General features: G+C 40.1%; 1 protein-coding gene and 1 non-coding gene across 4 annotated transcripts in view; both read left to right on the plus strand.

Annotated features, from left to right (window-relative positions):
* The window catches only part of Ticam2 (TIR domain containing adaptor molecule 2), a 31,224-nt gene extending 14,025 nt beyond the window's left edge, over positions 1 to 17,199 (plus strand). For all 3 annotated transcript variants that reach the window (XM_046465831.2, XM_046465832.2, XM_046465833.2), the window contains exon 2: positions 14,324 to 17,199. In XM_046465831.2, coding sequence (XP_046321787.1) covers positions 14,383 to 15,090 — 708 coding nt within the window. In that variant the 5' untranslated portion in view covers positions 14,324 to 14,382 and the 3' untranslated portion in view covers positions 15,091 to 17,199. The remainder of the gene's footprint in view (positions 1 to 14,323) is intronic.
* Positions 17,200 to 17,730: 531 nt separating this feature from the next.
* LOC124107697 (small nucleolar RNA SNORA67) lies at positions 17,731 to 17,840 on the plus strand. Its single transcript, XR_006856514.1, has one exon. It is a non-coding gene; the product is annotated as a small nucleolar RNA SNORA67 (small nucleolar RNA).
* The last annotated feature ends 5,395 nt before the right edge of the window (positions 17,841 to 23,235 follow it).

The raw sequence follows: 23,235 nt of genomic DNA on the forward strand, positions 1-23,235 counted from the left end.
TTGAGCCACTGTGCCCAAACATTAACTCTTAATTTTAGAGCAACAAACTTCACAATAATCAGCTGGCAAATCTGAAATATAAAGGACAGGCTAGAAATTAAGGCAAGAGTTGATGTATTCTTGAATCTTAAAGGCTAGAAATGGGCTGGGCATGGAAGTGCATGCCTATAATCCCAGCAGCTTGGGAGGCTGAGACAGGAGGATCAAAGTTCAAAGCAAGAAACAACTCAGTTAGACCCTGTCTCTAAGTAAAATACAAAATAGGGCTGGGGGATGTTGCTCAGTGGTTGAGTGCTCCTGAGTTAAATCCCCAGTAAAAAAAAAAAAAAAAAGCTAAAAATGGGCAGAATTTCTATCCATGTTTGCTTCTGCAGGCAGAATCCTTCTTTGGAGAACCTCAATATTCCTCATAAGACCTTCAGGAGATTTGATGTGGCTCACCCACATTATGGAAGCTAATCTGCTTTATTCAAAGTCTGCTGATGTAAATATCAACCGCATCTAAAAAATTCCTTCTTAGCAACATCTGGGCTGGTATTTGGCCAAACAACTGGGCATGATGGCCTAGCTAAGCTGACACATAAATTTAACCATCACAAATGGCAAGAGAAACTGAACTTGGTATGAAAGAGAAATTCAATTGGTGTATCCATTTTTAGTTGTGGGTAGGGTAAGAGAGTTGGCAGGTGGAACTGCCCCAGAGGAGTCCCCTGGGAAATTTCTACAGGAAGAAGAATCTGTGCTGCCCTTACCTGCCTCCCAGAACAAAGGTCTTCTCCCAGGGCAAGTGTGCACTTGGGAACCGAACACTGTTGGGAATGAGAAGGAGTAATAACCAGCAGACATGATCATTTCACCCCAACAGGCTTTCCCCTGTATTATTTGTTTCAGAATGAGATTGAGACTTGAGACAGTTCTTAGAAGGGTCTTGACTCTTCTTTTATGGACAAAAGAGAAGCAGTTAGAAGAGAACTTCCTCAGACATCCACTGCCACAGCCCCAGTTCACCTGTCTCCATACAGGTTAACTCTGCCTTCTCTGATTGTCGCCATGGAACTCTCTGTCCATTTTCCTTGCAAAGGCAGGTGACTCTCATTGTACACTAGACAATCACAGGATATCACTTCAGTTCTCTTATCATTAACGTCTTTATACCAAATCACCTCCCAGCATTTTACTGCATTTTTCTCCTCTTTTTTGTTGAAACTTCTCAAAAGGATTTTCTATATTCCTTCCTTCTCTCTCTCTCTCTCTCTCCCTCTCTTTCATTTATCTTTTTTTTTTTTTAACTTTTTTCCCCCCACAGTACCAGGGATTAAACACAGGGGTACTCTACTACTAAGCTATATCCCAAGTTCTTTTTTATTTCTTATTTTTGAGATAGACTCACACTAAGTTGCCAAGGCTGGCCTCAAACTTACTATACTTCTACCTCAGCCTACTAAGTAGCTGGGATAATAGGTGTATTCCTCCATGTCCAGCTGTCGTATATTCCTTTTCCAATTTCTCTTCTTCCTTTAAACCTGTTTAAGCAGTCTTTCACCTTCCCTTGCCTACCACTTTGCCAGGTCTATTTAACCTTAGTCAATAGTAGTCGCCACATGACAACATTCATTGGCAATTTTTTAGTGCTTATCCTACCAGAACATTTACTAGCATTTGCAGACAATTAAGTACTCTTTTCTTGAACTGTTTTCTTCCTGCAGCATCTGGGGCTCTACATTTTCTTGGTTTTCCTCTGACCTTCCTGACTAATGCTCTTTTGCCTCCTTGCTGGTTCTTTCCATTCTTGATTTCCATCATATTGGAGTGCCCTAGGGCTCAGCCCTTGGACCACTTCCTTTTACTATCCATCTTCCTTCCCTTAATGGTCTAACATAGTCTTCAGGTTTCAAATATAATCTATATAAAGATAAATGCCAGATATATTTCTCCTGGCTACGCCTCTCTCCAAAACTCCAGACTCTATATTCAATGCCTGCCCAACATCATCAGCAAATTATGTCAATTCTACTTGTAAAAAAGACTCCAAATTTAGCCCCTGTCACAGTTCCTCTGGTACCACCCTGTCCTAAGCCACCACTACTGTCTATTGGGTATCTGCAACAGACTCCCAACTAGTGTCCCTGCTTCTGTCCTTGCTTCTCTTTGTTATATTCTCAGTGAACCACCAGAGGGACTCTAGGGAAACTAGTCAGACCATGTCACCCTCTGCTCAAATGCTCCCCTGGCTTCTCCTCTCACTTATCTCCTTTTGCTGGGTCCTTGGCTCACTTGATCCCCACTGCTCCTCAGCACCAGACACTCCCAGCCTCAGGGCTTCTGTGCATGTGATTCTCTGCCTAGACTGTTCTTGCTCCACATATCTGCACAGATTAATTCTTTACCTCATTGGTGTCTTTATTCAAATGTCATCCTTCTTGCCCAACAGGTTTATTTTAAACAACAACAAAATCCATCTAACAGTTCTACCTTTTCTTCTTTATTTTTCCACACCTTTTCATGTAGTATATAAGTAAATGCACATGTATATGTATACTTTATGTACTTATATGTTGTATAACAAACATATTTCTTAGTTTAGTATTTGTCTTTCCCACCAAACTTTGACACTATAAGAGCAAGATGTTTTTTATGTTCCCTGAACTTCAATTTCTAGAACTTTGTAGATGATGAGTGAATATTTGTTGAGTGTTCAGACAGTGTCTTCTCAGTGTTACCTATCAAGCTACATGCTGTTCTCTCAGTCCTAAGAAAAATGGTATACCTCTTTAGAACTTTGCTTGCATTTTCCAACCTCAGCATATTTCAAATTATAAAACTCCATTCAACAGAGCTGATACAATGGAACTAAGGCTCCGTGAGAGAGCAGGTCAGAATTTTTGAATTCAGGAGAACCACAGTAGAACATAACTCTATAATTAAAGTAGACTCTTAAAAATAAAGGACAAAATGTTTCTCAAGAAGATCATACAAAGATTGGATACCTGGGACTGGAGGTAGAACTTAGCATGTGAGGCTTCTAATTCAATCCCCAGCACCAAAAAAAAGAAGAGGGAAGTAAGTGGAGTGATAAATCTGCCTCCTAAACAGATCTAAAGAAATGCTGTCTTACAGATCAGTTTGCATTCTCTGGATTTTGATTCAAATGGAGTTATAAAATACTGATCTGAAATTCATCTATGTCATTGTATATTTCAATAGTTCATTCCTTTTTATTGCTAAGTAGTATTCCATGATAAGGATATACCACATTTTTTTCTTCATTCACTTCTTTAAGAACATTTTTCTTGTCTTCTTTACTTTCTGTAAACTAGCAATTATAGCTAAAGAAATTATTAGAGGTTTTCACTTCAGGGGAAGGAAGATGGCGGCGAGGGGAGTGCATTACCCCCGTGTGCTGCTTCACTGTGTGGGAGTATGACAAGTCAGGACGGCTAAAGGATATCTTGTTAGGAATTTCCAGCAATAGTGGGGTGCGCCGGAACCTGGAGGAAGGATTTCCATCGCACGAGGATTGGCTACGGGGACTCAAACGCGAGAGGTTTGTCGCACGGAGGGTAAAACTGCTTATTCAGCAAATCGCCCCGCGGCTAGAGTCTGCAGCGCGCGCTGGGATAGAGACGCAGGGTTACAGCGCTGCAGTTTCTGCCAGACGCGCAAGCACCGCACTCAGGGCTGAATTCTGGGTTAGAGACGGGGAAGGAAGCGGTCCATCTCGGTTCTCCACACCGGTCAGACCACAGAGGAGGCCAGCAGCCACCATGTTGGTAAACTGACGTCACCACACCTGTTTTCGACTGACCGCAGCTCATTCAGCCATAGAACAGGTAATTTCAGGCTGCAATTCGCCTGCGGCTTGCAGACAGATTGCTAGGGTTCAGCGCCTGGGGGCTTCTTAAAATCTGATCTTATCGGAGTGAACACCGAGCGCGGGGCGGCCGAGTTCCGGCTCCCGGAACCGTCCCGGAACCGCCCTGGCTCAGGGCTGCGGAGCCTGCGGAGGCTGCTTCTTGGACCCTGCTACTATCAGAGCAAACACCAAGCACTAAGCAGCCGAATTCCAGCTCCCGGAACTGAGCCCGCGGGGACTGCTTCTTGGAGCTTACACTTATAGGAGCTTACACCGAGCACGGAGCGGCCGAGTTCCGGCTCCCGGAACTTCCCTGGACCGGGGCTAGGAGCCCGTGGAAACTGCCTCTCGGTCCGGGTCCTGCTGAGGGCCGGTCAGGACTCACCCGTTGCTTGGGTTGCCCGGCAAGGGGAACGAAATGCTGCCATTCGCATAGGATACCAACATGGCAGAGATCTGATGTCAGCAGAAAGCGGTGGAGGAGAGATCTTCATCAATACCAGCGGTGACATAAGCAGTTGGTCTCCTGGTAAGGGGGGTGAGGCTCAGTCACCCGAGTCTCCTCAATTTGTCCTCGAGCCAGAGGGAAGGAGCCGGGCCGCCGCCAGCCCCCGGAGCAGGCCCAGCGGCTCGCCAGCGTGGTGACCGCGTGACCCCAATTGGAGAGGGGGCGGAGCGGAGCCGCCACCCACACCCGCCAGGTGGGCAGACCCACGACCCAGTAGTACATGGGCGTGGTAGGAGGGGCAGGGCAGAGCCGCCCTTCGCGCTTGCAAGGTAAACAGACCTGTGACAGCCTGGCGGGTCAGGCCCAGTGGCCTGCCAGTGTGGTACACACATCATCCCAACTCGAGTAGGGGCAGAGCAGATCCTTCTCCCACGCCCGGATCAGGCCCTGCGTGGGCCTGCGTGTGGTGGTCACGTGACCCCAATTGGAGTGGGGGCGGAGCGGAACCGCCACCCGTGCCCGCAGGGTGAGCAGACCAGTGATCAACCTGCAGATCAGGCCCAGGGGTCCGCAGGCGTGGTAGGAGGGGCAGGGCAGATCCGCCGCCCGCGCCTTCAAGGTAGGCAGACCTACAACAGACCGGCGGATCAGGCCCAGGAGCCTGCCGGCGTGGTACAAACACCACCCTAATTGGAGTAGTGACAGAGCAGAGTCGCCTCCCTTGCCAGGAACAGGCCCAGCGTCCTGCAGGCGGGGTAGTCACGACACCCCAATTGGAGTAGGGGCAGAGCAGAGCCTCCACCCGTGCCCGAAAGGTGGGCAGATCTGCGACCGACCAGCGGGACAGGCCCAGTGGCCTGCTGGTACGACAGACACGTCACCCCATTTGGAGTAGGGGCAGAGTAGAGCTGCCGCCCGCGCCTGCAGGGTAGGCAAACCTGCAACCAACCGGCGGATCAGGCCCGGTGGCCTGCCGGCGTGGTACACTCGTCACCCCAATTGGAGTAGGGGCAGAACAGAGCCGCCACCAGCTCCCAGAACAGGCCCAGTGACCTGCTGGCATGGTAGCCACGACACCCCAATTGGAATAAGGAGAGAGCAGAGCCGCCGCCCGCACCTGCAGGAAAGATACGCAAGCAGTATGAAAAGACAAGGAAAGAAAGGACCACAAACAATACAGGTCAACGCAACTTTAGAAGAGGTAACAGCTGCAGCAGATGGAATGTCAGATAAAGAATTCAGGATATACATGCTTCAGATGATCTGGAGTATCAAGGAAGACATTAAACAGCAAAATCAGACAATGAAAGATCACTTCGACAACGAATTACGCAAACAAATCCAGGAAGCAAAGGATCAACTATACAGGGAGATAGAGGTTATAAAAAACAAGCAATCAGAAATCCTAGAAATGCAGGAAGCAATAAACCAACTTAAAAACTCAATGGAGAATACTACCAGCAGAGTAGAACACTTAGAAGATAGAACATCAGACAATGAAGACAAAGTATTTCAACTGGAAAAGAACATAGACAGCTCAGCAAGACTGTTAAGAAACCATGAGCAGAACATCCAAGAAATATGGGATAACATTAAGAGACCAAACTTAAGAGTCATTGGGATACAGGAAGGTACAGAGCTCCAAACCAAAGGAATGAGCAGTCTATTCAATGAAATAATACAAGAAAACTTCCCAGACTTGAAGAATGAGACAGAATCCCAAATCCTAGAAGCCTACAGGACGCCGAATGTGCAAAATCATAAGAGATCCACACCTAGACACATTATAATGAAGATGCCCAACATACAGAATAAGGAGAGAATTTTAAAAGCTACAAGAGAAAGGAAGCAGATTACATTTAGGGGTAAGCCAATCAGGATAACAGCTGATCTTTCAACACAGACTCTGAAAGCTAGAAGATCCTGGAATAACATATTTCAAACACTGAAAGAAAATGGGTTCCAACCAAGAATTGTGTATCCAGCGAAATTAAGCTTCAGGATGGAGAATGAAATTAAAACCTTCCATGATAAACAAAAGTTTAAAGAATTCGCAGCTAGAAAACCATCTCTTCAAAACATCCTCGCCAAAGCATTACAGGAAGAGGAAATGGAAAATAACAATGAAAACCAACAGTGGGAGGTAGGACAGTAAAGGGGGGGGGAAATAATCAAAGAGGAAAACAAACAATGTTTAGTAACAGAAATAAACAAATATGGCTGGAAGAACAACCCATATCTCAATAATAACCCTAAATGTTAATGGCTTAAACTCACCAATTAAGAGACACAGGCTAGTAGAATGGATCACAAAACAAGACCCAACAATATGCTGCCTACAGGAGACGCATTTGATAGGAAAAGACATACATAGGCTGAAGGTGAAAGGTTGGGAAAAATCATATCACTCATATGGACTTCGGAAACAAGCAGGTGTGTCCATACTCATATCAAATAAAATAGATTTCAAGCCAAAGTTAATCAAAAGAGATAAAGAGGGACACTACATACTGCTTAAGGGAACCATACACCAACAAGACATAACAATCATAAATATTTATGCCCCAAACAATGGTGCAGCTATGTTCGTCAAACAAACTCTTCTCAAGTTCAAGAGTCTAATAGACCACCACACCATAATCATGGGAGACTTCAACACACCTCTCTCGCCACTGGACAGATCTTCCAAACAAAAGTTGAATAAGGAAACTATAGAACTCAATAACACTATTAATAACCTAGACCTAATTGACATATATAGAGTATACCACCCAACATCAAGCAGTTACACTTTTTTCTCAGCAGCACATGGATCCTTCTCAAAAATAGATCATATATTATGTCACAGGGCAACTCTTAGACAATATAAAGGAGTAGAGATAATACCATGCATCTTATCTGATCATAATGGAATGAAACTGAAAATCAACGATAAAAGAAGGAAGGAAAAAGCATACATCAATTGGAGAATGAACAATAGGTTACTGAATGATCAATGGGTTATAGAAGACATCAAGGAGGAAATTAAAAAATTCTTAGAGATAAATGAAAACACAGACACAACATATCGGAATCTATGGGACACATTGAAAGCAGTTCTAAGAGGAAAATTCATTGCTTGGAGTTCATTCCTTAAAAAAAGAAAAAACCAACAAATAAATGATCTCATACTTCATCTCAAAATCCTTGAAAAAGAAGAGCAAAACAACAGCAAAAGAAGTAGAAGGCAAGAAATAATGAAAATCAGAGCTGAAATTAATGAAATCGAAACAAAAGAAACAATTGAAAAAATTGACAAAACTAAAAGTTGGTTCTTTGAAAAAATAAACAAAATAGACAGACCCTTAGCGATGCTAGCGAAGAGAAGAAGAGAGAGAACTCAAATTACTAGCATACGGGATGAAAAAGGCAATATCACAACAGACACTTCAGAAATACAGAAGATAATCAAAAACTATTTTGAATCCTTATACTCCAATAAATTAGAAGATAGTGAAGGCATCGATAAATTTCTTAAGTCATATGATCTGCCCAGATTGAGTCAGGAGGATATAGAAAACCTAAACAGACCAATATCAATTGAGGAGATAGAAGAAACCATAAAAAGACTACCAACTAAGAAAAGCCCAGGTCCGGATGGGTTTACAGCAGAATTTTACAAAACCTTTAAAGAAGAACTAATACCAATACTTTTCAAGCTACTTCAGGAAATAGAAAAGGAGGGAGAACTTCCAAATTCATTCTATGAGGCCAACATCACCCTGATACCTAAACCAGACAAAGACACTTCAAAGAAAGAAAACTACAGACCAATATCTCTAATGAACCTAGATGCAAAAATCCTCAATAAAATTCTGGCGAATCGGATACAAAAACATATCAAAAAAATTGTACACCATGATCAAGTAGGATTCATCCCTGGGATGCAAGGCTGGTTCAATATACGGAAATCAATAAATGTTATTCACCACATCAATAGACTTAAAAATAAGAACCATATGATCATCTCGATAGATGTGGAAAAAGCATTTGACAAAGTACAGCATCCCTTTATGTTCAAAACTCTAGAAAAACTAGGGATAACAGGAACTTACCTGGACACTGTAAAAGCTATCTAGGCTAAGCCTCAGGCTAGCATCATTCTGAATGGAGAAAAACTGAAGGCATTCCCTCTAAAATCTGGAACAAGACAGGGATGCCCTCTCTCTCCACTTCTCTTCAACATAGTTCTCGAAACACTGGCCAGAGCAATTAGACAGACGAAAGAAATTAAAGGCATAAAAATAGGAAAAGAAGAACTTAAATTATCACTATTTGCAGATGATATGATTCTATATCTAGCAGACCCAAAAGGCTCTACAAAGAAACTATTAGAGCTAATAAATGAATTCAGCAAAGTGGCAGGATTTAAAATCAACACGCATAAATCAAAGGCATTCCTGTATATCAGCGACAAATCCTCTGAAATGGAAATGAGGACAACCACTCCATTCAAAATATCTTCAAAAAAAATAAAATACTTGGGAATCAACCTAACAAAAGAGGTGAAAGACTTATACAATGAAAACTACAGAACCCTAAAGAGAGAAATAGAAGAAGATCTTAGAAGATGGAAAAATATACCCTGTTCATGGATAGGCAGAACTAACATCATCAAAATGGCGATATTACCAAAAGTTCTCTATAGGTTTAATGCAATGCCAATCAAAATCCCAACGGCATTTCTTGTAGAAATAGAGAAAGCAATCATGAAATTCATATGGAAAAATAAAAGACCCAGAATAGCAAAAACAATGCTAAGCAAGAAGTGTGAATCAGGCGGTATAGCAATACCAGACTTCAAACTAGACTACAGAGCAATAGTAACAAAAACAGCATGGTACTGGTACCAAAACAGGCGGGTGGACCAATGGTACAGAATAGAGGACACAGAAACCAATCCACAAAACTACAACTATCTTATATTTGATAAAGGGGCTAAAAGCATGCAATGGAGGAAGGATAGCATCTTCAACAAATGGTGCTGGGAAAACTGGAAATCCATATGCAACAAAATGAAACTGAATCCCTTTCTCTCGCCATGCACAAAAGTGAATTCAAAATGGATCAAGGAGCTTGATATCAAATCAGAGACGCGCCGTCTGATAGAAGAAAAAGTTGGCTATGATCTACATTCGGTGGGGTCGGGCTCCAAATTCCTCAATAGGACACCCATAGCACAAAAGTTAATAACTAGAATCAACAAATGGGACTTACTCAAACTAAAAAGTTTTTTCTCAGCAAAAGAAACAATAAGAGAGGTAAATAGGGAGCCTACATCCTGGGAACAAATCTTTACTCCTCACACTTCAGATAGAGCCCTAATATCCAGAGTATACAAAGAACTCAAAAAATTAGACAATAAGAGAACAAACAACCCAATCAACAAATGGGCCAAGGACCTGAACAGACACTTCTCAGAGGAGGACATACAGTCAATCAACAAGTACATGAAAAAATGCTCAACATCTCTAGCTGTCAGAGAAATGCAAATCAAAACCACCCTAAGATACCATCTCACTCCAGTAAGATTGGCAGCCATTAGGAAGTCAAACAACAACAAGTGCTGGCGAGGATGTGGGGAAAAGGGTACACTTGTACATTGCTGGTGGGACTGCAGATTGGTGCAGCCAATTTGGAAAGCAGTATGGAGATTTCTTGGAAAGCTGGGAATGGAGCCACCATTTGACCCAGCTATTCCCCTTCTTGGTCTATTCCCTAAAGACCTAAAAAGAGCATGCTACAGGGACACTGCTACATCGATGTTCATAGCAGCACAGTTCACAATAGCAAGACTGTGGAACCAACCTAGATGCCCTTCAATAGACGAATGGATAAAAAAAAATGTGGCATTTATACACAATGGAGTATTACTCTGCATTAAAAAATGACAAAATCATAGAATTTACAGGGAAATGGATGGCATTAGAGCAGATTATGCTAAGTGAAGCTAGCCAATCCCTAAAAAACAAATGCCAAATGTCTTCTTTGATATAAGGAAAGTAACTAAGAACAGAGTAGGGACGAAGAACAGGAGAAGAAGATTAACATTTAACAGGGATGAGAGGTGGGAGGGAAAGGGAGAGAGAAGGGAAATTGCACGGTAATGGAAGGAGACCCTCAGGGTTATACAGTGGAGGGGGTAGAGAGAGAGGAGGGGAGGGGAGGGGAGAGGTGGGGAGGGGGGAGGGTGGATGATGGGAAAGGCAGCGGAGCACAACAGACACTAGTATGGCAATTTGTAAATCAATGGATGTGTAACTGATGTGAATCTGCAATCTGTGTATGGGGTGAAGGTGGGAGTTCATAACCCACTTGAATCAAAGTGTGGAATATGATATGTCAAGAAATTTGTAATGTTTTGAACAACCCACAATAAAAAATTAAAAAAAAAAAAAAGAAAAGAAATTATTAGAGTCAGGTTAAACTTTTTTGGCATATCAGATTTCATCAGGAGGCACATAGTGTATCAGCAACACTAAGACTGATCATTTAAGTGAGGGTTGGGATCCTTGTGTCTTTTGATCTTTTTGTTACATTCATTAAATTCTTTGTTTCAGGTGCACTGGTTTTCTTTATATTGGTTATTTTTATCACCATAGCTATATCTGTGTTCAGACTTCTTTATTTTCATGGTCTTTTTCCTTTTCATACTTTGTTATTTTTCTCAGTCCTTTTTGCCATGTTTAACTGATTTGGCTTTGAGTTGTGTTTATTTCATTCTTTTCTATTTCTATTTTTTCCTAATAGTATTGGGGTCCTTGATGTGTCTAGTCTTTCTTTTCATCTCATTCTTTCACCTCATCTCTGATACCTTTGTTTCATTGATTACATGTTCTCTTTAGTGTCTCCTAGAGCAACGTCACTCAAAATATTTGTCCTTGACAACATAAGAAGTATGCACTAGAATGAAAACCATGTTTCTTCCTTCACTGAGAGTATCTTGCTATGAAAAAAGCACAGGCTGAACTAAGTGGCTTGCTTACTGATATAGTTGATTTAAATCTAGGCATAGTCTCCTTATCTTGTTATAGACTGATAACAGTCCAAAGTCTGGCAGCTTGTCCATGAACAACATTTTGAGTAACACTGTCATAGAACAAAAATATTTATTTGGTTACTTTTTCTTCAGCTTCTTTGTTATGTATTTCATAACAAAGCTGCTAACATTTAGAGATCATTTACTATGTGCCATGTGCCATTTTAAGCCGTTTTGCTCTTCATAAAAACCCTAAATATAGGTAGTGTAATTATCATAATTTTACAGATGATGAGATCAAAGCACAAAGATATAGAGTAGCTTGTACAATAAGATACATAGTTGTTTCATAGCAGGGCTGGGATTTACATGCAGGCTGTCAGATTCTGGGCTGCATTGCTTTAATAGAAAAGGAGTTTTGAATTTGTCTTCTATATGTTATGATATGCCTTTACCTGTTATTTAATTGCCTGCAATCTTTTTGCATGCTTGCCATAGCACATTTGCTGTCTTGTTCTTTCACTCCTGTTATCCCTATTTTGTTTTTGTTTTGGTACCAGGGATTGAACCCAGGGGTGCTTAATCACTGAGCATATCCCCAGCCTCTTTCATCTTTTATTTTGAGACAGGGTCTGGCTAAGTTGCTCAGGGTCTCGCTAAGTGGCTGAGGCTGGCCTTGAACTTGCAATCCTCCTGCCTCAGTTTCCCAGGTCACTGGAATTGCAGGCACACACCACTGCGCAGGGCAAGCCCTCTTTTTTTTTTTTAATTTGTTTTATTTTATTATTTTTTTTATTTGCTACACATGACATTACAATGATCTTGGTAATTCATACATTTAATTCATTGGGGTATAATTTCTCATTTTTCTAATTGTACAGATTGCAGAATCACACTGGTCATAGAGTCACCTATATACATACAGCAATCATAATGTCTATTCTATTCTGCTGCCCTTTTTATTAATGAAGTTGCTGGCTCAGAGCTGGGACAGTCCGGTCCTCTCCTTTCTCCCAGCCCTAGGAACCACAGTGATGAGTCCTACCATCTCCCCACATCAGTCACAGGAGTCATGGTGCTGGTGGCAAACATGGATCTCTAGCAAAGAGCTTTACACTTCTCTTCCTGTTGGCTGGCTCCTTATTCCCTCTCTCCAAATTAGAAGGTTACAGCATTTTTCAGAAGTTGTCACTTTCTTCTCTGGTCTGACTAGGCAGCTGAGAGTGCTTTCAAGTTGGCACAACACATTATACATTTCTGAAGTCTTTTTTTTTTCTTTTTATGCTGACTAGAATTTAAGAAAAATAAGACAAATTCATGATTCTCGTTGTTTAATTTATTTCAAATCATTTTGTGATCTGGCTTGCATACAAGTTTATATTAGAAGTGTTACATATTTCTTGATGAAGAGCATCACTTTGCACTGGCTAGTGATAGGCAAAGATCATTTTAATTGGCACTACACTGGTAAATAGATGCCTCAATTGGTTTAACAATTGTGTTCTTATGCGGAGGAAGCTTCTTTTGCAGTTTTGCATGGTAGAACCTTTTTCATAATGCAGTAACAGAAGTCACCAGTAAATCCTAACCAATGGAGAGAGCCCAAATTAATTTGGTTTTATTATTTGAGATGTATGGCTGTCATATTTTAGAGTTATTATGTCTTAGAATACCTCTTTGTAACTAGAACTGTATACCAAAGAACCACATCCTGAAGTACAGATGTAGTGTTGACAGGCAGTGGCCAGCAATTTTCATCCCTTTATTAGACAGAGGCAGCAGCAAACACTTTTACTCTTTATATACATTAAAATGAAATGCTGTGTTTTTTTTTCTTTAATGTTTTCTTAACAGTTTCACTACTTCTGTTGAATAGTTTCTTCTCAATCTGAATGATTTTAGGTATATGTAGTTGTGTTACTTAAGTCATTCTGAATATAATTATACTTCCTTTTTGAACTCTGGACTTTGCCCATAGATAACTAATAAAAATGTTTTGGAATATAGCCTGTGGCTCATATTATAAAATAATGAAACCTGTATTCATTCTAAACTTTCTATCTTTTGATAGAAGAACTGCTTATGGGGGGCAGGAATCACTAGTAACCTTGCCAATTTTCTGTAGAGTTATTTAAACAACACTTCACATTGGGGTATTTTTTCTTTCACAACTAATCTAATTTTTTCACTCAAAATTTAGAATTTTTGATTATAAAGTAATGAATTTAGACTACATTGGTCTTTGTTGATTTCACTAAAGAAAATTACAAGTCTTGGTTTCTAGATTTTGTTTCCCTATTGAGATGTTAACTGTAGGTGAATAAATAAATTTTCTTCAGTATTTCTAGGATTAGATGGAAAAATATGTTCCTTACTTTTCACACCTCCTAATTATAATTTCTCTACCAGCTTTGCTACAACAATAAGGCCTGACTCCAGACATTAAAAAAAAAAAGTGAAAAGTGGACACTGTTTCATATTTTCTCTTTGGGCTGAATCATTAAAGTTGCTGATATCCATCTCTAAGATATTTGCATCTTATTTGGTATTTGTGCTTATTTTTATACAAAAATAAATTCTTATTTAATATTTGAATATTCTGGTTTTTAAAATATTTTCCTGCTTCTAGTCTATATAATAATTTGTTGGAGAAATTGAATTTAGACCCCATATTGGTAGACTAGTATGTTAGCTTTTCATTAAAATGCCAAAGAATTTTATTTTAACCTGGAAGTTAATATAATGCTAATATAATGTCATTTAAATTTCCCAAATATCTCTTGCTATATTAAACTGAACCCTCTGTTTAGCTCACCAAGGACTCCCTCTGGGAGGCCTTGTAAAGTTCTCAGAAGACTAGTAGTTTAATTTCCCAATTACCTGTTTGCCATTTCTTTCTGACTATTGTAGCCTTTTTGAGATTTTGGGGTTGAACTAAAGTTTTCATTTTTAATGTTGTAATTAAATTCACAATAATCTTCTGCTTTGTTGTTTCTTCTTTTAGATTGCAAAGAAATGCTGAGAAGTAAATAAAACTTTCCTCTTCCACCTTGGACATTTATCATGGGTATCGGGAAATCTAAAGTAGGGATCTGCCCTTTTTCTCTCTCTTGGGGTAAAAGCCACAGTGTTTATACAAGTCAAGACCATCGTGAGTCAGAGCCCAAGAAATTGGAAGACATCTCCTTGGGTGATGTTGTGGAGCAGAACAATACCACAGAGGAGCAAATAGGTGGGCAGGAAGGAGCTGAGTCGAGGGAAGAAATTCCTGAAGTGGAAGCAGAAGAAGAGGTGTTCCTTAAATTTGTGATACTGCATGCAGAAGATGACACAGATGAAGCCCTCCGGGTCCAGAATCTGCTACAAAATGACTTTGGTATCAAGCCTGGAATCATCTTTGCTGAGATGCCATGTGGCCGACCACATTTACAGAATTTAGATGATGCTGTCAATGGGTCTGCGTGGACAATCCTATTATTGACTGAGAACTTTTTAAGAGATACCTGGTGTAATTTTCAGTTCTATACATCCCTAATGAATTCGGTGAACAGGCAGCACAAATACAACTCTGTCATACCTATGCGGCCCCTGAACAGTCCCCTTCCCAGGGAAAGGACTCCCTTTGCTCTGCAAACCATCAACGCCTTAGAGGAAGAAAGTCGTGGCTTTTCTACACAAGTAGAAAGAATTTTTCAGGAGTCTGTATATAAGACACAACAAACTATATGGAGAGAGACAAGGAATTTGGCACAAAGACAATTTATTGCCTGAGATGAAACACAGAACACATGGCGGGCTCCTGTTTAGTTGTAAGCCAAATGATTAATCTTCTCTTGAGAAAGCAATTTCTGAGAAATGTTTTAATAAAAGAGCCTGCCCTTACAGAAACCTGTGGAGCACAAGAAACATACATTTCTGCTGGATCATCTGTAGAATTGTGGTACTCTTTGATGTTTCAGTGAACTCAAGAACCTTCCTCTCATGGTTTTCCTTGTTCACAGATATGACAAAAGATATTCTCATTTCATATTCCTTGAATCGAGCCTTGAACAAAAGCACATATGACAGATATTTTCAAAATGTGACACCACTTCAGTCTCTGAATTTTGTTCTCAAAAGACACATAAAAGAAAATGACCCCAAGAAGTCTGACCACCCTCCTTTTGAGGCACTTGTGAATGTTTCAAGAAAGCATTCCAGGAACTGAGACCCAGAAATACTGGTTGCCAGAATAGAACATTTAGAATGTTGAGTGCTGATGAATGTGAAATCAGAAATAGATGTGAGAATGGGAGGGTTTTTAAAAAGAATACAGTCAAATGTGTTTTTTCTTTCTGCTGGAATTTGCATATTTGGAGGCAATTCCCACCACTGATTAACAGTCCTTTTGACAGTGTGGTCTTTAGAGACTCCATGGAATGGTGGTAGGACTCCATAGTGTGGCAGTTAGGGACTCTGGAGATGTGCCTGGCCCCAGACTCTCCATGTTAGTCACCATCTGTAACCAGGGTTTTATTTTCAGAGCTTCTGAAAAGCATGATTGTGTGTGATTAGCGAGATATTCTCGTTTAAAATCAATAACCGCTCTTATAATAGTCTTTTAGAAGTTTTCTTCACCTACAGTGTTCTACTCTGTGACCTGACTCTGTGTGTGTGTGTGTGTGTGTGTTTCTGATTATTTTTAAAGGCTTAAGGGAGAAGTAGAAATGTGTTTTATCACTTCTGCTTGTAATGCCTCATGCTCATACAAGCCAAAGAGACCCCAAACAGACCTATCCCTTTTCCTCACAGCCCTTCTGCCCATCCGACATTGTGGGAGTGCCACCAAGTACAGATGGGGGATGAAATGAGAAAAGCATTCATGGCGGGCAGGAGACATGATTCTGGCCCAATCTCTGCCACTAAGGATGGATGTGACAGGGAACAAGTTACTTACTCTCCTTTAGCCGTGAAATCAAAGTTGGATTGATGGCCTCTAAAGGCTTTTGTCCCCTCCTCGTTGTGAAAAACTAGGCCGCAAAAAAGGGAATAAGCAGGGCTGGTGTTGTAGCTCAGTAGTTGAGTGCTTGCCTCACATGTGTGAGGCACTGGGTTCGATCCTCAGCACCACATAAATAAATAAATAAATAAATAAAGCAAAGATATTTAAAAGAAAAAAAAGGAAACAAAGCACAGAGAATTTCACAAGGTATTTTATCATAGTTGCAGAAGGCATTGTGTATGCCTACAATAAAGGGTATTTTTATATTTTTAGCATTTTAGTGCTGTCCATTAAACTTTCATAGTCATATATTTCTCAAGTATTTTTTTAAATACTTCTTTTAGAATATTTATATTTTAATTAGAGGTGGACACAATATGTTTTATTTTTGTGTGGTGCTGAGGATTGAACCCAGTGCCTTATGCATGCTGGGTGAGCACTCTATCTCTGAGACACAAGCCCAGCCCTGGAAATACATTTTTATAGGGCCCCTTGAGCAAAGGCATTCTTTGTCTAATTTTTCTTTCACCTTATCCCCAGTTTTCTGTATCCCCTGCTGGTACTGGGCTTACTCACATCTTCTTGCAGTTCACCTCTTCCCAGCCACAGTCCAAATGTGAGTAAATCAGACCTCCTGTTCTATTAGTGCGTATTAAAGGACGAGATTATTTTCATTGCGTCGTGACATGTTCTCAGCCTTAATGTCTCTTTTTGTTACAGTAGCTTACTACTCGCTTTTCTTTTTCAGTTTTTTAATAAGTATTAACTTTTTTTTGCAATAATGCTTCCTGTATCTCAAATTTCACATCATAATAAAACATTAACCACCCACCCTTTATGCCTGCTGAACTGGAATTGATTCTGGATAGTATTTTTTAAATAAATGTTTTTATCCTTTATCCTTGACTGAACTTGATTATTTCTAGCTCCAATAAAGACTGTGGAAAAGTGTTTTGAAGAGAAGCATCAATCTGTACTCCTCCAGAGAGCACCAGGCACAATGTCTCAGCCAATTTGGAGTTCGGTATTTTGTTAGAGTGAAGCAAAATGTTAATGCTAAATAACTGTATTGCTGAAATTAAATTGAGCTGGACATAGTGATATGCACCTGTAATCTCAGCGCTCAGGAGGCAGGAGGAACACAAGTTTGAGGCCAGCTTCAGCAACTTAGTGAGTTCCTGTCTCAAAATAAATAAAAAGGGTTGAGGATGCAGCTCAGTGGTAGAGCACCTCTAGGTTCAATCCCCAGCACTTAAAAAAAAATGTAGCTACTCAGAAGACTGAAGCAAGAATATCACGAGTTTGAGGCCAGCCTTAGCAATTTATCTAGACTTTCTCAAAATAAAAAAGGCTAGGGATATAAGTGGAAGAACACTGCTAGATTCAATACCCTATGAAAGAAGGGGAAAAAGAGAGAAAAAATAACAATTATAAAAAGAGAATATCAAGTAGCAACTTGGAAGAAGACCTGGCATGCCTAAGGTCTTTGGGAAACAGAGGATACTTGATTTCTTTTGCCTTCCTTTGCCTACATGCATGTTTAATTCCCTCTAGATGGATCATATCCTTAATTCACAGCTGAATTTGCCATCTTTTGACATAGAAAAATTAAAAAATAAAAAGAGAATATCAAAATAGCTAAACCAAGGCTGAAAAGAGGTAAAGGTGTGTGCTTCTTCATGTTTGTGTATCCATGTGCACATGCATAGATATAAATAAACACACATGCAGAAATTCTAGGGAGCTTTCATTTTGAGCACTCTGTGACTGTGGCCCATCCTGGAACTTCACCAGAATATTCTTAATGCTGCTTAATTGTACACTTAAAAAATGATTAAAATGGTAAATTAATCCATGAAACACAGCTGAAGGCATCTGCATCTGACCATCCTTCCCCTGGACTGGCTTCAAAGCTGACACTGCTAGGCTCTGTTTTCCTGCTTCTCTAGTTTATGGCCCAACTTTCCTAAGTTGTTAGAGGTATGAGGCCATGCTCCCTTCTCCTCCGTGCCACCAGATTCCTCCACACCACACCCACATTAAAGCTCACACACCTATTGCCCATCATGGGGCATCTAATGGTAATTGTAAGTTGTGTTTATGTATTAGTTTGGAAAACCCAATGCCACATGGCCTAAACCATAGATACAGTTACCAAACTTAACAAGATTTTTTCCAGGTATGGCAGCTTAAAAATGACATTCAAATCCAAGTTCTTAACATGCAATGGAATATACACAGACTTAAAAAGGAATAAAATTATTATGCATGCTACAACATGGATGAACCTTGAAAACATCATGCTAAGTCAAATAAGCCAAACACAAGAGGATAATATTGTATGATTCCACTTACATGAGGAAAATTCATAAGACAGATATATATTAAGTTACCAGGGGCTGGAGGGGTAGAAATAGGGAGTTGTTTTTTAGTGGGTACATAGTTTCAGTTTGGAATGATAAAAAGTTTGCCGAAATATGGTATTTGCACAACACTGTGAATGTTCTGTATACACTGGAGTTTGGGCAGAAGGAGTATACCATTTAATGTAGCCCCTTTGTGGGCTCAACAACTCCAAGATAATTTTGCCTCATTTGGAAATGGGCTGAAGTTTACAATCTTTCCCTTGGGTTGGACAGTTGGGAGGAGTGAGAGAAGCACAGATCTGCTTTGCTCCTTGTTTTCCCATCTAACTTCATTTCTACCCAGGATTCAGCAGGTTGCTTGCCTGGGTCAATCCTTTCCAAGGCAATTCAGGGCTGTTTTCTATCTAGGTCCTTTGCCCTTCGCCTTTGCAATTGCAAGGCTATTAGTTGGTCCTGGAATGGACCTGAAATCTTCTTACTGCACAGGGTGCAACACCACTGGTTATGGAAGCAACTTTTTTGTACTATCTCATCCTCTGCAGCTCAATCCTAAACCCCAAGCCCAGTTGCTCAGTGTGGACTTTGTTCCAAAGTCAGAAAAAGCCAATCTTCTCATCTGCAGGTAGCAATTACAAAATTACACACAGGTGAGATTTTGCCAAGCCATCTCTGCCCAGCAGAAGATCCTGCAAAAAGAAATCAAGGTGCTTTCCCATACTCCTTGTGGGGGAAATCTGAAGCCCAAGTGCTGGAGGACAGAGGGTGCACAGTTCAGGTTCTTTGCCTGTGCAATTTGCAGATAGAAAAAATCTCAGTGCAGACAAAGAAACCACATGACACACTGTTGAATTAGGCTGTCTCCAACTTTGGGTGAAGACTGTTGGTCTGTTATGGGGTGGGGCTGGCCCTATGAGAAGCTAACCACAGGACCGCACTGCTGTGAGGTGGGAGGCAGTTCACTGTAGTAATCAGTGCTGCCTCTGTAGCTTTCCTCCTCTTCATTCAGGTGACTGGCCGCACTGTCACAGAATGTGACTTTACCCTCCCTACTGGTCTGAAGAGCAAAAAGGAAATTTCAGAAATCTGCCAAGCACTAATGAGAGCATCTGGAAATGGGTGCCCTTCAGCTAATGATTAAAATGAAGAGAAGAGGACCAATGTCATCGTCCACAAACCTGATGTTCCTTATAAGATCCAAATGGAAAAATATATATTCAAAATTTTGAACATTTAGAGTCTGGGTAAGAACAACATTCATATATGTGTATTACATATCTATATAACATATATTTTTTTCAACATTTGTGTGTGTGTGTGTGTGTTATTCCAAATCATATTTGGCAAATCTCATTGACAATTAACTCATTAAGTTTTAGTGGGGGTAAATAGTATTTGAAAATACCATTAGTAATAACTCAGAGCATGAAAAGTACTTGATTAAAACTTCCAACAGGTTAACTTGTGAAAAATAAAAATAAAGACTGTGGGTCTCCCTCCTTTGCCAGTGTGTTGGCTCTCACAACTGTTTACTCCCACATCTGTCCTCTTTCACAGCTCCCTTCCCTTCTGGCATGAGCAAGAATGGTTCTGGGGAAATTTATTCTTTATTAAGTATAGCACTGTCCTTGTTCTCTTCAAACAAAATGGGTTGTGAGTCATTTTACGCTGAGGTGAATAAATAGGAATGCTTTTAAAATTAGCAAATAACAGGAACCTGCACTTAAGCAGTTTCATAATCTAATTAGGAATGTTCCTTCCAGCTATTTTGTTCAAAACTACGGGTTTAAAACAAATAAATCTCAGTAAACTAGTTGTTCCTGGGGGATTTTTATTGGGTATATTGTACAGGACACATGACCAGATTTACAGATTTCTGTATGTTTATTTATACTTATAAATAACACTAGCACATAAAAATGTTCTAAAATTAGATTGTGGGAGGGTTGTACAACTCTGCAAATACACTGAAACCACTGAGTTGTCCATTTACAGGGCAAATTTTATGGTATGTAAACTGTATCTCAGCAATGAAACTAAAAATATATATACAGAAGCAACAACAACAACAAACACTAGAGTGATTTGGAAACACAATTTGGCAATGGCTAGCAATGTTAAAGAGAGGCATATCCTAAGAACCTAGAATTCTACCTTAGAGAAACTCTCACAGAAACCCAAAGAAGCACATATAAGGAGAATGCTTATGGTAATATTCTTTGTAATAGTGAAAAACTGGAAACAATCTAGGTGACCTTCAGTAGGAGAATGCAGAAATACATGATGGTAGGTTCATATAATGGAACACTATAGAATATTCTAAATAATCAGCAAAACTACATGTATGAACCTGGGTAAATCTTGAAAACATAACTAGTGTAGGGGGGAGTATATTATAAAATTATATAGACAACCTGATACCATTTTCAAAGTTTTAAAATATGATACTATTTTAAATGAATATATACATTGGTGATGATAAACATTATTTGTCATGATTTCCTGTATGTTTGAAATAGTTCATAATCATTTTTTTAATTAGCACACACTTGCAGTTAAGTGCTATAGATGTGCCTTACACATGCAGTGATTTGAGGAATAAAAAAAGATAAATAAATTAGAGAAATATGCTGGTAATAATATGTCTCTTTTTAAAAATCACCTACTATGTCAGTTGCTTCACTTACATTATCTTCAAAATTACCCATATTCCTGTGTGGTTAGTCTTATTATATCCAATATATGTCCCAGGAACGAGCTGGAGAAGTAATGTCCCTTACATCACAGGCAAGAGGATGATGGAGTCATGGAAATAGCCAGTGGTCTGACCAAAAAGCCTGATGGGTTTTATGCTCTGTCATTCAGCATCCCAATTGCCGCAGTCTGGCTGGGCACACAATCACGAGCCACCACACAGCTTGTAGATTCAAACAGCAACTCTTTATTCCCGAACTCACACCAGCCGTCTACAATCACGTTCTGGGGAAATCCACGTTCTCTGCCCAAATCCACTCCACTGGGCTTCTATCTCCCAAAATATATTGTCTGAATCCCGTGAGAACTCAAGGGGAACTCAGGCAGCAGGATACGCCCTATTCCCAGCAGGAATAATCTTAAACCTTAAACCTGGAACCTAAACTGGGAACGCCCTAAACCCGATTATCCTAAACCGGGAACACCCTAATCCGCCCTGGTCCTTGAGCAAGGTCACCTACATTCAATGTCACTGCAACATGGGGTACGCTGGCAAGGAAATTGTCATACCTACTTGGCTAATGGCTCTCAGCACCCAATGTCTGCTTTTCCTGAGGATCTTAAAAGTTATCAGGAGCGTGGAGAGAACCAGAGCAATTTCAAAGTGAGAACCAGATAGAGCATGGTGAGGTTGCCCTAACTTTAGTCTTCTTTGTCTAGTCCAGGTAAGTCATGACTGGGAGTCAAGAGCTAGTGTCCTAATTCCACTGTGCTGGTGTCTAGCTAACTCTTCTAGTTTTCAGGTTCTCCTTCAGAAGACTCAGAATGTGGCAGGAGCTTTCTAACATTTTCCAGCTATCTTATTACTTCTGAGTTTTAAGAACTAAGTCTCCATCAATTCTACAATGCCTTCCTTCTTTTGTTGTGCTTTCTTCTTGTCAGCTTTTGAACAAGCTTCTCTATCACCAACTGCATGGCTTTTGCAAATAGGAGTATCATAAACATAAATCTCTCCCAGTGCATCCTCTCCACATCTAGGGGAAAAGAGGATGGCAGTGTCCTTTGGCTCTGAACAAGAAGCCCACTAGGCTTGGCATGGTCATTTAAAGGATTCCTGTTTTGTTTTATTTATTTTTTTCTTCTCTCACACTAGATGATACATATGTTAAACAAAACACTTCTTTGATTTAAAGGGATGGATAAAAATGAGGGGAACAGGATAAGGAGAACTAGTGTTTATTTCAGGAAAACTAGTGTTGTATATGGTTCCTGTTGTATGTGCTCTTTTGTATTTTCAAAAGAAAAAATGTTGGTCAGCAAAGCAGGAAACATTGACTAAAGGAAACGGAGATTATACACTGTGATCTGTGAGCTTCAGAATTGGATAAATGTAGCAAAATTTATTTTTCATGCTCACATCATACTCTATGTAAACCTATGACACAGGATGCCATGTGTTTGATGAGAGCACAGTGGAGTAGCCACGTTTTCTGGAGTCAATCTTAGTTCTGCCATTTATATGTTGGGTAACTTTGAACAAATTAGATAACATTTCCATGCCGCAGGTGCCTCATTTGCAAAATGGAAATCATAGTAATGACTACTCCTTAGTTGTGGAGAAATAATAAAGGTAAAACATTTGAGGCAGGGGGAGTAATGTATTCTTGGAAGTTGCTTTCTACCTGATCTTGCTAAGCAATTAGATGCAGATCTTGACAGTTGCCCTCTTTTCCCCTTTCAGGCCATATGGGTTACTTTCCTCTGAGAAGTTTGCCTATAGCTAAAGAGCAATCCATCTGCCACTTAAACAAGAGTAAATGTATTGCTTTCAAATTTAAAAAAGGAGAAAAGTAAAGATATGTGTGTAGACCAGCTTCA

The sequence above is a fragment of the Marmota monax genome, unplaced genomic scaffold (assembly GCF_021218885.2).
Source record: "Marmota monax isolate L192 unplaced genomic scaffold, Marmota_monax_Labrador192_F-V1.1 WCK01_AAM20220418_F8-fsc00097, whole genome shotgun sequence".
Classification (NCBI taxonomy): Eukaryota; Metazoa; Chordata; class Mammalia; order Rodentia; family Sciuridae; genus Marmota; species Marmota monax.